General features: G+C 36.3%; 1 protein-coding gene across 1 annotated transcript; it reads left to right on the top strand.

Moving 5' to 3' along the window:
• The first annotated feature begins 2,132 nt into the window (after positions 1 to 2,132).
• On the top strand, positions 2,133 to 4,876 carry LOC132184279 (AAA-ATPase At2g18193-like). The gene is made up of 2 exons (XM_059597847.1): positions 2,133 to 3,164; positions 3,987 to 4,876. The coding sequence occupies exons 1-2, from the start codon at positions 2,193 to 2,195 to the stop codon at positions 4,500 to 4,502; spliced, it is 1,488 nt and encodes a 495-aa protein (XP_059453830.1). The 5' UTR covers positions 2,133 to 2,192; the 3' UTR covers positions 4,503 to 4,876.
• The last annotated feature ends 9,041 nt before the right edge of the window (positions 4,877 to 13,917 follow it).

Here is a 13,917-nt window from a genome sequence, read left to right as displayed (position 1 = left end):
TGTCATTAAACATGATAGAGTGTCGCTTGATGCGGGTGGCTTTGCTGCCGCTATGCGACTATATCTCTTCTCCATCACTCAATTTATTGTTAAGCGTGAAAGATTCCTTATAAACAAATTGACATCTTTGAATCTAGCCAATGTGGGACAAACGTTTTCTTCCTACACTTCAAAATTTTGGAACAACTTAAAAGAGGAAATCTTTCAATTAAATGAAAACATTTGGCCAGTAATTAACCATGCTCAGGAAGTAAAGCTTAATATCAAGAGACAATGTGATCCGTTAACCAACCATATGAAATTAGATGCGCCTTACCTTATAGTTAGGGTTGTCAATTCGTGTTGACGTGTCGTGTGTAAGGAACAATATGAATCTGACCAATTTAGTTAAATGTATCAAATTCTTCAACCCTGAAATGATCCATTTAAATTAGTGAGTGACGTGACACAACCTGCTAACCTGTCTAATAAACACGATGTGTTGGGTTGATTCGACCCGACCCGATCAGCACAATTCATTTAATCAATAGGTCTTGTTTGGTTGACAAAAACACAACATGTTTGGCAATTTTCGATGTGTATATGAATTTAAATTAAAAAAAAAAAAAAAAAAAGAAAAAGAGAATTTTCATTTTTAAGAATTTTATATAAAATTGAATTTGAATTGACTTATTCATTAAATGGATTAATTCTAATAGAGCCAAATTAATCTGGACTCAATTATACAAACATTAATCCCACTAATTTTATGTTAAATTTATATCAAATTCACAAATCATATAAAAAATCATTAACCTTTCTTAGGTGTGTAATCATGTGAATGTTCGGGCTTCGAGTGTCGCATTTAGGCGTGTAAATTAATGCATGCGAATTCCTTGTTGGGCCGGGTTACTTAATTGCCTGAAGTTAAAATTCAGGGGCCTATTGACGTAGACCATGGACCCATAAAAGTGTTTGGGAATCCTTGCGCAGATTCTACGGTCACTGACAAGTGCACTGGCGTCAATGCTATTATCAAAGCGATGGCGACTGGAAATTCTACTGGTTTTATACTTTTATTAGATAGGGCTATTCAACTTTTTCAAGAGTCATTTGTCCAAACGCTTTGGCCATTAGTAGTGGGATGACTGGTAAAAGACACGTATGCTTTTAGAAGGATTCTTTTTTCTTTTATATATAATAATCTATCGAAGTTAAGATAAATCAAGCGGCCAAATTGAACAGCTAGCTAGTTAATCAAGGGTGAAAATTAAACCAAATCTTATTAGAAGAAAAATGTGTTTTTTTTTTTTTTTTTTCAAAGAATAAATTTATTTATTTTTTAACATATGGTGTTCATCTTTATATAGTTTTTTTTAAAAACAAAATTGTGAAATTTAAAATTAATTTGCAAAAGAGATAGAACATGGACAAAAAAGATGAATATATATGGGGAAAAATATAAAAAAAGCTTTTAAACTATCAGCCGTTTGCAATAGAGTCATTCAATGTTCAAAAGGTACTAAAGTAGCTCCTAAACTACCAAAATGTATCAAAAAGACCACTTTTTTTTTTTTTTTATATTCTTATAATACTTATATTCTTTTAACAAATAAAATAATAAAATAATTGTAAAAATAAACAATTTTTAAAAAATACAAGAAAACCAATGGGCGAATAAAAACAAAAAAAAAAGTTTTTTAGAATAAATAATAAATAATTAGTCACTATAGTCGGCCTAAAACAAATTGTTTCATGCGTATTAAAGTAAAATCAAATATACAGTTATTGAGATATTCCAAAAAATAAAAAGTACTAAAGTAGCTCATCAAACTATCAAATTGATTTTACTTTAATATGACATGAAACAATTTGTAATTTAGGCCAACTATAATGATTAATTATTTATTTATTCTTTTTTTTTGTGGTATTTATTCGTCCATTGTTTTTTTTTAAAAAAAAAAAAAAATTGTTTTGTTTTGTTTACAATTATTTTATTATTTTATTTGTTAAAGAATAAGAATATTATAGAAATATAAAAAATAAGTGACTTTTTTTATATATTTTGATAATTTGAGAATTATTTTAGTACCTTATTTTTTCCCCTGTATATATTTCCATATCCAATGATCTACTCGGCCTACTCACATCCAAGCTACCTTTAAATGAAACGAAACGGTGGCCACCAGAGCCACTGATCACTCCCTTTGAAAATGTTTTCTCTCAAGGAAATGCCCTCCTCCGCCTCCACGCTCTTCTCCGCCTATGCCTCCTTCGCCGCCTCCATGATGCTGGTGCGGTCCATGGCCAACGAGCTCGTCCCCCACGAGCTCCGCTCCTACCTCAGCTCCGCCTTGAGCTACCTATTCACCCCCCTCTCCTCCACCCTCACCCTCGTCATCGACGAGTGCTCCGGCATGGCCCGCAACCAGGTCTACCAAGCCGCCGAGGTCTACCTCCGCACCAAGATCACCCCCGCCACCGACCGCCTCCGAGTCAGCAAAACCCCGCGCCAAAAGCACTTCACCGTCGCCATCGAGAAGGGCGAGGAGATCAACGACAAGTTCGAGAACTTCCACGTCAAGTGGCGCTTCATTTGTACCGAACCCAAGAACCAACGCTCCGGAGAGAAGCGCTTCTTCGAGCTCATCTTCAACAAGAAATTCAAGGACCAAGTGTTCGATTCTTACCTGCCGTACGTTCTGCACAGATCCAACGCCATCAAAGAGCAAGAGAAGGTTGTCAAGCTGTATAACCGCGATTGCCCGTGCGATGACGTGGAGGGAGGCGGTTCGGGCATGTGGGGCTCCGTCAATCTGGAGCATCCGGCCACATTCGAGACGTTGGCCATGGACCCGGACCTCAAGAAGGCCATCGTCGACGACATGGACAGGTTTGTAAGGAGGAAGGAGTTCTACAAGAAGGTGGGTAAGGCTTGGAAGAGAGGATACTTGCTGTACGGTCCACCTGGAACGGGTAAATCGAGCTTGATTGCCGCCATGGCTAATTACCTCAAGTTCGATATCTATGATTTGGAACTCACAAGCATTTACGGAAACTCCGATCTGAGGAGGATTCTGTTGTCCACCACCAATCGCTCCATTCTGGTGATCGAGGATATAGATTGCAGCGTGGAGATGCAAGATCGCCAGAATCCTGGCGAGTTTCGAACTTCTTCCAGCAAGGTTGGTATAAAGTTTTCCATTTTTCGTTTATTTATAAAATGATCGGTTTTTTTTTTTAATTTTTTTTTTTTTAACAAAGAAAAAAGCAAAATTAGTCCTTACATGATTTACAATTAGATCATGCGGTGTCAAAATGAACCGAAAGGTTATGCCAAAAAAAACAATTAATCTCTACAGTTAAATTTGGTGCACTAATTTAACCGATTATGTTAGGGTAACACTAACTTAAATATGACAAATATCACAATTTTATTGATTTTAATATTTCACGTTATCAGAATCTGTCAAGTCAGTGGCAAAATTTGATTGAAGGGATTAAATTTTTTTTTTTTTTTGGCATATTTCATGAACTTTTAAGTTTATTTTGATATCACGTAAAGTTAATTGCAAATAAGGTAAACTTTGTAGACTAATTTTACAATTTTTTTTTTAATTTATTTTAAGAAAATGAGAAGCTAATAATGATGGAAATATTATTTAAATTAATTAATAACTTCAGTTTATATATTTTTACCAAAAAAAATCTGTCCTTTCAAAAGCTCCTCCACTACGTACCAAAACAAACAGCTTTGCCTTTTTGGTTAAGCGATTCATGCATTTGCAGGCCGAGTGGGTTTACTTTTTTGGAAACCATCTTATCTTTAAAAAAGAATAATATTCTATCTATAATTTAATAATTTGTCGTGTTCGTGTTGCTGTATCTATGCAAGAAAAAACACTAGTTTTATTATTTGTATTTATAACTTTAATAGAAACTTTTTAAGTTGCAATTAAAGGTTAAAGTTTTTTTTGTTTTTTGTCTTATGAGTTATGATTTTGCAGTTGACACTCTCGGGTCTACTGAACTTCATTGATGGTTTGTGGTCAAGCTGTGGGGACGAGCGAATTATTGTTTTCACCACCAACAAGAAGGATCGGCTTGACCCTGCATTGCTGCGTCCTGGTCGAATGGACGTGCACATTAACATGTCATATTGCACTAGCCGTGGGTTTAGAATCTTGGCCTCCAATTACCTCGGCATTCATCAGCGCAGTAACCACCAACTCTATGGAGAAATTGAAGCCCTAATAGACAGCACAGAGGTCACCCCAGCCGAGGTTGCAGAGGAGCTAATGAAGAGTGATCACCGCGATGTTGCTTTTGAAGAGCTTGTTAATTTCCTCAAACGTAAGAAGGCTGCAAGCAATGAAATTAAAGAAGAAGAAGGGGCCAAGAAGACTGAAGTTCAAGAAGCAAAGAGGTTGAGAATTATGAGAATTGCTAGAAACTTTAGGAGAAAAGCTATAAGAGGAATGGGGAAGAGGAATAGGTCGCGGGCGGTGAGCCGACAAGTGTAAACGTTATTGCACTTGAGTAATGTTAAAAATTATATGTTTATTCCACAACTATCTTGCAACACTGACATAATAATTTTAGCCAACCATTTAATTTAATTTTTTTTGACAAAAATTAATTAAAATGTTGGTTATGATCGACTATTACGTCAGCATTGTGGAATAAAAATGTAATTTATAGCATTATTTAAAGCTCTTTTTTTATATAAATATGAAAAAAAATATATTAGTTTTATGCTCAATAAAAAGCATATTTGTGTCAACTAACTTCATTAGTTTCCTACAATCACTAGATATGATGATTCTAAAGTTCATGCTAATCAATGCCTTGTACCCCTCTAGGTACTATAACTCTACTTATTTATGTGTCTGGAAAAGCTTCCATAGCTTGACTGAGGTTTTATCCTTTCTTCTAATACATGGGGTAAATTTGGAGCAAGTAAAAAAGAGGTTATTATTAATAACTTTATTATAATTCTTTTATAAATTTAGTCATTATAGCTTTTTGACCATCTTATTCTTTTGCAGCAATCTTGGATAAGCAAAGACGTATTACATATCTAAAAGGCTCTGAAAAATGCACAATTCACACCATATCGAAAATTGTTCTAACAAAAGTCATGACTCCCCAAGCTAACACTACTTCTAGGTTGGTTGGAAAAATCTATTGCGGTGCAAAATTTACTACGCTTGACCTTACCAAGATTGATCAAACTAATTCATAATGATAAATAATACAAAATTCATAGAGTTCGATCGATCATTTGATCGTATCACAGTCAATCGGACTAACGCAATAGGATCGATCAGACTAATTATCAATCCTTCGATTTTGTCACAATCGATCTAACTAATGAATAAAGATAATACAAAATCCAAAGAGTTTATGACAACAAAAATGGACCGTGTTTTATTTTTTCATACCCCCAAACTTGAATTATACATTGTCCCCAATGTATGTATAGAACTAAAGAATAAGATCAAGAGTATAGAAATACTTGAATGAGCAGATGGGGGCATATCATACCCCCAAACTTGTATGCCGTCCCAAAAAAAAAAGTGATACTCCAACCAAATACCAGTCAAGTGCAACACATTGCTGTATAAATATAATCAAAGAATGAAACATCAATGGATAAAATAAACCTGGAGGGAGATCATGTACCTTGGTGGAGTGAAGTTCAAGTGCACAGGGTCTGCACTTGAACCTAAGAAGTTGACTCATCTAGTCGAAATATATGGAATCAGCCAAATCAACGGAATCCACATCCTTGATGCACTCAGTGTTCTCGGACCCTTAAATTTAAATTTGAACCACCAATCTTTTCTTCTCTTGGACCAAGAGAATGAATTTTACCTATAGAAAGGTAATTCATAATGTCCGCAAATCGAGGTAGATCACTCTGAGCATTCTCAAGCAGTTTCTCATCTGGAAGGGATTCATGAACTAGATTGAAATGAGGAGAATACTCAAGGAGTTTTTCTACCTCGATGGCCTCTTTTTGTTCTTGCAGATTACTCTCATTGCCTCTTTGTAAGTCATAAGCAATAATAATAGGGAGAGTGTCATATGTCCTTAGAAGTGAAGATTTCAGATTACCTCGAATGGGGGCTCTGGGCTCATATGGTGTCTTAGGAATAGGAGTTGAAGGTGAAGAAGCCTTAGTGCTCACTTCCTTCCCTTTTTCCCGATGTAGATCCGGTAGGGCCTCAATTTGCTCCTGCTTCCTCTCTTCAACGTGGTTTTCGATTTTCTCTCAATTCCTTAGTGTGGTGATAGCTTGCTCAGGATAAGAAGTATTCTTATCCACCATGTCGTGTTATTCAGGATTGGCCACCGGCTGTGACGTCCCACATCGCCTAGGTATGGAGATGAGGATGTGCTTAAATGTATACTACACCCTTAATGACGACAACGCGTTTTAAAGCCGTGAAGGTCATGATCCCATTAGAACTCTTCAGTTAAGCGTGCTTTTGTTGGAGTAGTACCAGGATGGGTGACCTCCTGGAAAGTTTGGTTTGGGAGAGCCAAAACCAGACAATATTGTGTGTCATTGAGGTGGGGTGTTACAAATAATATCAGAGCCATTGCCTAACCTAAGATGGGGGAGCATGCACAAGCCCATGAAAATTGCTAGCGGGCACTCGCTAGGACGGACGCCAAGAATGGGCTAATCTCATGAGGGTCGCCAGCGAGGACACTGAGTCCTAAGAGGGGGTGATTGTGATGTCCTACATCGCCTGGGTATGGAGATAATGATGTGCTTAAATGTATACTATACCCTTAATGACAACAACGCGTTTTAAAGCCATGATGGTCATGATCCCATTAGAACTTTTCAGTTAAGCGTGCTTCTGCTGGAGTAGTACCAAAATGGGTGACCTCCTGGGAAGTTTGGTTTGGGAGAGCCAAAAATAGACAATATTGTGTGTCATTGAAGTGGGGTGTTACACCGGCTGACCTTGAAGCTCTTCTTCGTCCATCCTATTGAGGTGGTTGATGATTTGTTCACTGTGAGCTTCTATCTTGGCTTCTAGTTTGGCGAAGAATTGAGGGGTATAAAGTTCCTGTTGAGACTTCATAGCCTGACTCATCTCGTTCGCAAGTTTCGACATCTTTTCTAACAAATTCTCCTAAGAAGCTAACATATTTTCTTGACTTTTCAATATCTGATCTTAGAAGTTGGAATTCGATTGAAGAGATGGTGTGGCTTGATATTGCTGCTGTGGAGTTGCTTGATATTGAGAGGAATATGATTACTCATTGAACTGCGAATATGGTTGATGGTACAGTTCATGACATTGTGGAGCACAATTCCTAGCAGCTTGAGCTTGCCACGAGATATTAGACTGGTTGCCCCACGCCGGGTTATAGGAATCGGAATAAGGGTCATTCCTCGGTCTATAGAACGGTATGTTCATACGCTCATAAGAATAGTTAGAAAATTGTCCAGCAATAGGGCAATCTCTAACATGGTGATAAAAACTATAGCAATATGAACATGGTGTTGGAATGTCTCCCCACATGACTACAAAAACATAAAGAGAATAAAATAACAAAAGAAAAATAAAAACAGAAATAAAACCTCACAAACGACCCGAAAATGTAGCTTTGGAGTGCTGAAATTGAGGTGCAGTAGCTGCTGGACTGGCATACTGGCGTAGGTACACTTTATCGCACTGTCGGCAGGGACAGGGTGCAGGTGCGCTACGCTTGCTGGTTTTTGGCAGAGTGCGTATATGCGCTCGATCGCACTTGAGGGTGTACTCGATCGCACTGCTTATGATGGGCTCGATCGCAAGCTGGTTGGGCTCGAGTGCAGGTGTTCTGGGGGTTTGCGCAACTCCGCGCCTGTGAATAGAAAAACTAAGGGGAAACTTCAAAAAGCCCCCCTGAACTTCCAGTCGTTTTGACAAGCATCCCCTAAATTTCCAAAACTCTCATTTAGGCCCCCTGAACTTTGGACCCTTTTAAAGTTAAAGTCAAACAATTTGACTTTTTATACCCATTTTACCCTCCCCAAAACTAGTCGTTTTGTGTCCTGAAACTACAACACTTACCCAGCCCAAAACGACGTCATTTTAGGCATTAATTTTTTTTTTTTTTTCAAAAAAAAGCAAAATATTCAAAAGAAAAAAAAGAAAAGAAAAGCAAAGTATATTTTTTAAGGGTGGTGGAGGGACCACCCCATTTTGGCTCAAGAAGGTTGTTTGGAGCAGCCCACACGGCAAATCACAGGGAAGTAGATTAAGAACCACCCTCGGTTACCAGCCAGCCAAAAAAAAACAAAATAAAAAAAAGGGATGGTGCTTTTAGAGGGTGGTGGGACAATGCACCCTTGAGAAATTTTGGGAATTGGTTCGACCACCCTCTAAAATTTGTATGGGAATTAGCGGCTCTATAGGCATAAAGAAGTGTAGAATATCAATGCAATTATTTTTTATTTTTTGGTTACAGTTTCCATTGGGGGGGGTGTTTGAAACCACCTAATTTTTTTTTTTTTTTTTAATATTAATATTATGCTCAAAACGACTTCGTTTTGGGTTGGGTGATGATGTAGTTTTGAAACCCAAAACGGTGTAGTTTTAGAATCCAAAACGACGTAATTTTGGTTGAGGGTAAAATGGGTATAAAAAGTCAAATTGTTTGACTTTAACGTTAAAAGGGTCCAAAGTGAGAGTAAACCAAAGTTCAGGGGGCCTAAGTGAGAGTTTTTGAAAATTCAGGGGGTGCTTGTCAAAACTGCTGGAAGTTCAAGGGGGGCTTTTTGAAGTTTCCCCAAAAACTAAAAAAAAAAACTAAACTAAACTAAGCCAAAAGAAAAGATTAGAAAACAACAAAAAAATAGAAAATAGAAAATAGAAAATAGAAAATAGAAAATAATTAAGCTAAATTTAATCTTTAAAACTTAATAATGAAACCGTTAATCAGTCCTCGGCAACGGCCCCAAAAATTGATGTGGTATTTTTGTGACCAAAAATATCAATTATAAAAATAACCACTCGCAATAGGACAAATCTTTGTAGGATACTGCTATAGAGAGGGTGTCGAACCTCAAGGACTGCAGAGGTTTTGTTATCAAATTCGAAAGATCAAAATTAACTTAATTAAAAAGATAATTGATTTGATTTTTAAAAAAACTAAAGTGCATGAAAATAAAAGAAATTTAAAATAAGAGAGAGAGTGTAGGGTATTGACTTCATCTCTATCCGCACAACAATGGCTAATCATAATTAATTCTACAAATTCATTATATGCATGTTATAAATAAACAAGAAACTACCTTATTAAAGAATAAACATAATCTATCTTCGGTTGACACAGATCGTCCACCTAACCACTAAGATGCAGTACGACCCGTCTTCCCTAGGTATAAATTATCAAATTCTTTAACAGAATACATACAATCAATGAATAAGTGTAACCCATCTTCGGTTGGCACGGATTGTCTACCTAAATTACACTAAACTAGGGTGTAGTACAATCCGTCTTCCCTAGGCATGGCCTATCAAATCCTATTAATCATATGTCAATTAAACCCATTGTATAACCATCATTCTCATAATCACAAAAAACAAGAATGATTTGAGATCAACAAAAGTAAAATACTTTTTAAGACAAGAAGAATTTCACAAATATTGATTTTGGAAATTAAGAACAATTGCATTTAATAATTAAGAACAAAATCAAAAGGTAGCAATTCTCATAGTTATACAATCAACATGCATAAATTGAAAATCAAGAAATTAAATATAATCAAACCATTGTGCTTGAATAGGGTTACATCAACACCCCACGAAGAGGTTTAGCCGCTTATGATTTTCTAAGCTCTAAAGATAATTTTCTGATTTCTAGTTCTAGGAAGCGGTGTGTCTTTCTTCTCAATGCTTAGATGTCTATTTATAGAGATTAGGAGAACCCTAGAAGCCCTAAGAATCCCAGAAAAATCGTAATTCAGTCTCCCAGTCGAATTGGGAAACCTAAAAAAACTTTCATTTTCAATTTCGGACTCCTTTTTGTCTCTGCCACCCGTGTGTGCTCGAGCGCACTGTAGCTGCGGCCCACAAGATCGGTATGGTAGAGATTGTGCAGAAGATCAATCCCAATGCATACCAGTTGAAGTTGCCCAGCCACATCAAGACGTTTGATGTCTTCAATGTCAAACATCTTGTTCTATTCATAGGGGACTTTTTGGATGATGAAGATCTGATTTCATATGTAGTAGGAGGTCTTAATTCCTCTTACCAATCGTTTATCACCTCACTGAGTTTTTCTACCCGAGATGAGGCAATTTCTTTTCATGATTTTCAATTTGACCTACTCAATTTTGAGCACCTACTTGATACCCATCAGAAGACGGTGCCACCTGAAGCAACCCAAGTTGCCTTCTTCACTCAAAGAAGAACAAATTTATGCCTTAGAATTGTGTCTATACCAGACCATTTGTGCCCAACAACAAAGCTACTACATCAAGCATGGATCAGCATGCACAGGTTAAGTCCAATTCAAATAATTCTCAGTTTTTTACCACTAATAGATCTCCCTGTCAGATATGTGGTAAATCAAGCCATCAAGCGTTGGATTGCTACCATCGCATGGACTTTGCTTATCAAGGAAGGCATCCACCTTCTCAATTGGCTACAATGGCAGCCCATACTCATGTTGCAGATGAAGAAGAACAACCTTGGTACCTTGACAGTGGTGCTAATTGTCATGTAATTGCTGACCTTGAGAACCTAACTAAGAAACAACCATATCAAGGCAATGAGAGTGTCACTGTCGGCAATGGCAATGGTTTGCAGATCTTTAATACTGGAACCTCTCTTCTTATTACTCCTCATTCTAAATTATCACTCAAAGATATTTTACATTGTCCTAATGCATCTTCTAACCTTCTTTCCATTCAAAAATTCTGCAAGGACAATAACTATTATTTTATTCTTTCATCATCTTCTTTTGTGATCAAGGACATGCTGACCAAGGAGGTACTCCTGCAAGGGCCGAGTAGAGCTGGGCTATATCCCATTTTTCTGCAACAGTTTCGTTCCAATAAAGCTTCTTGCAAAACTACTTCTTCATTTACTGCTTTCATAGACGTCACTGCACCAATAAATGTCTAGCATTTACGGTTAGGTCATCCCTCAACACCTGTTCTTCAGCAACTCCTACAGAAATCATTTCTCACTGTCACAGGTCCTACAAAAATTCAAACTCTATGCAAACCATGTAATCTCTCAAAAAGTAAAAAATTGCCTTTCCCTGCTTCTAGTCATGTCTCACATAGTCCCCTTGAATTAATCCATTCGGATGTATGGACCTCTCCGGTTATGTCTGTTGGAGGTTGTAAATTCTATGTCGTGTTTATTGATGATCATTCTCGTTTTGCCTGGATGTATCCATTAAAACATAAATCTGATGTATTACTGTGTTTTATGAAATTTAAAGTTTTGGTTGAGAATTTATTTTCTTGCGAAATTAAACAATTTCAAACTGATAATGGTGGTGAATATGTTTCACGTGCATTTCAAAATTTTCTTGAAACACATGGTATATTACACCGACTAACCTGTCCATATACATATGAGCAAAATGGAATTGCAGAACGTAAACATAGACATATAGCTGAAATTGGTCTATCTCTCCTTGCCCAATCAAATCTTTCAAATAAATATTGGGTTGATGCTTTTTTGACATCAGTTTATTTAATCAACCATATGCCTACACCAATTTTAAATCACAACTCTCCATATTTTACTCTATTTTACAAACACCCAAATTATTCTTTTCTTCTCTAATGACCTATTATCAGCATCCACTTATATTTTTGATGTTGATGTGGCTCTTGAGAAGAAATATCAATGTCGGCATGAATGTCGACACCGATTCATTATTAGTAGTATCAACATTTATCGATGCTAATAGTTAATTGTCGCCATTAATTTTTTTCCCACCTCAACACGAGCGTGGTATAATTTCATGTCATGATATTAGTGTCAACTCCAAAGTAGACGCTAATACTAATGTATAGCATTAGGATTGAGTATTAGCATCAACTTTTGGGTCGACGCTAATAAGGTCGCTGCTAATGAACAACTTTCTTGTAGTGTTGTTGGCAGAATAATATGTTCCGCCACTCCCATTATTCTTTTACTTTTTTTAAGAGGAATTCATTTTTAGTAGTATCGACATTTCTCGACGCTAATAGTTAATTTTCGCCCCTAATTGTTTTCCCAACTCAACCCGCGCGTGGTATAATTTCCTGTCATGATATTAGTGTCGACTCCAAAGTAGACGCTAATACTAATGTATAGCATTAGGATCGAGTATTAGCATTGACTTTTGGGTCAACGCTAATAAGGTCGCTGCTAATGAACAACTTTCTTGTATTGTTGTTGGGAGAATAATATGTTCCGCCACTTCCATTATTCTTTTACTTTTTTTTAGAGGAATATTTATTAATCATTTTAAACAATAAATATTATTGTGGAATAACTATTCTTAAAAAAAAAAAAAAAAAAAAAAAAGGAATAAAATAATAAAATAACTATTCCATAAAAATATTATTTCATGTACCACCTCATGCCAAATTTAAAGAAGGGTCATACTAGGACAATGGCATAAAAGAAAAGGATTTGGCTTAAGTAATGTTATAACTTTTTCAACCATTCAGAATTATTTCTAAATTTTTTAATGAGAGAGTAAAATTAATTTGGACAGTTGAAAATTTACGGCACAATTTTTTTTAGGGTATTTGTAAGATAAATTTTCAAGTCAACGTGTCAAAACAAGTTACACCTTCAATGTTTATTTATTTTTATTTTTAGTTTTAATACCCTAAGTTTATCGAAAAGGTGTTATAGATCATTCTGTTAGTTTTTCGTTCGAAATTTTGTTGTCTGTTAGTGTCACATCAGCATTTTTGCCACATCACTTTAAAATATTAATTTTTAATTAATTTAAATAAAAAATCAAATCTTGAAAAAATAAAAAATAAAAAATTGAAGGAGAAGCAAGCGGTTGGGCCACCACCCCAAATCCCCGTGGGGGTGGCTTGCAGGGGCGAAACTTAAAAGGGGGAATTAATTTTTAAAGGTATATTTTATAAAAAAAAATATACCTTATGGTTTGGGTGGCTGAAGTTCCGCTCCTAGTGGCTTACGACCACCCGCCCAACCCCAGGGGTGGAACTACCCCTGGGCTAGCTCAGAGGTGGTCCACCAAAAATAGAAAATAAAAAACTTTAAAAAATAACTTTTGCACCCCAAGTTTTTTATTTTAAAATTTTGCTCTTCAAACTAAATATTTTAGTTTCACCCCTGTCCAACCCTATTGGGAAAGGCTCGCAGGCCATGCCACCCCCTATGGGATAGTTTCCGGCCACTTCCATGGGGGTTAGCTCTAGAATCCCAAGTTCTCGTTTTGCAACACCAAAAACCTAGAAACAAAAAAGGCCACAAAATAGAGAAGGCCATAAAAACATAACCACCAAGACGAAGGCATTTTTTTAGCATTATACAGGAGCTTGAAGTGGTACTAGACTCACGTGTTACTCGTGTAAGCATAGCTCACCACTGAATGTTCAGAATCTCTTTGAAACTATTTTTTTTTTTTTAATTAAATAAGGAAAGGGATACAAGGGCTTCTCTTTGAAACCATTGTATACTCTCATCATTGGCGATATACAAATTGTCCCTGAAAGCCAAAATGTCCAAGCAGTCATCTGCTAGACATTTAATCAAACATCTGGCGATCATGTGCGAACTACCATCTTAATCTTGCCCCGCTTAATTGTCAAGTGCCAAAATATTTATATTTTAGCCCTTAAACTTATATGTGTTAATTCCTTAGTGTTGCTAGTTTGTGCTATTTTACTTTTTTTTTTTTTTTTTTTCATAGGTTTTTGGAAGAAAAGAAAGC

The sequence above is a fragment of the Corylus avellana genome, chromosome ca6, assembly GCF_901000735.1.
Source record: "Corylus avellana chromosome ca6, CavTom2PMs-1.0".
NCBI classification, from domain to species: Eukaryota; Viridiplantae; Streptophyta; class Magnoliopsida; order Fagales; family Betulaceae; genus Corylus; species Corylus avellana.
The sequence above is the reverse complement of the archived record's forward strand: the minus strand, read 5'-3'. Positions and strand labels throughout refer to the sequence as shown.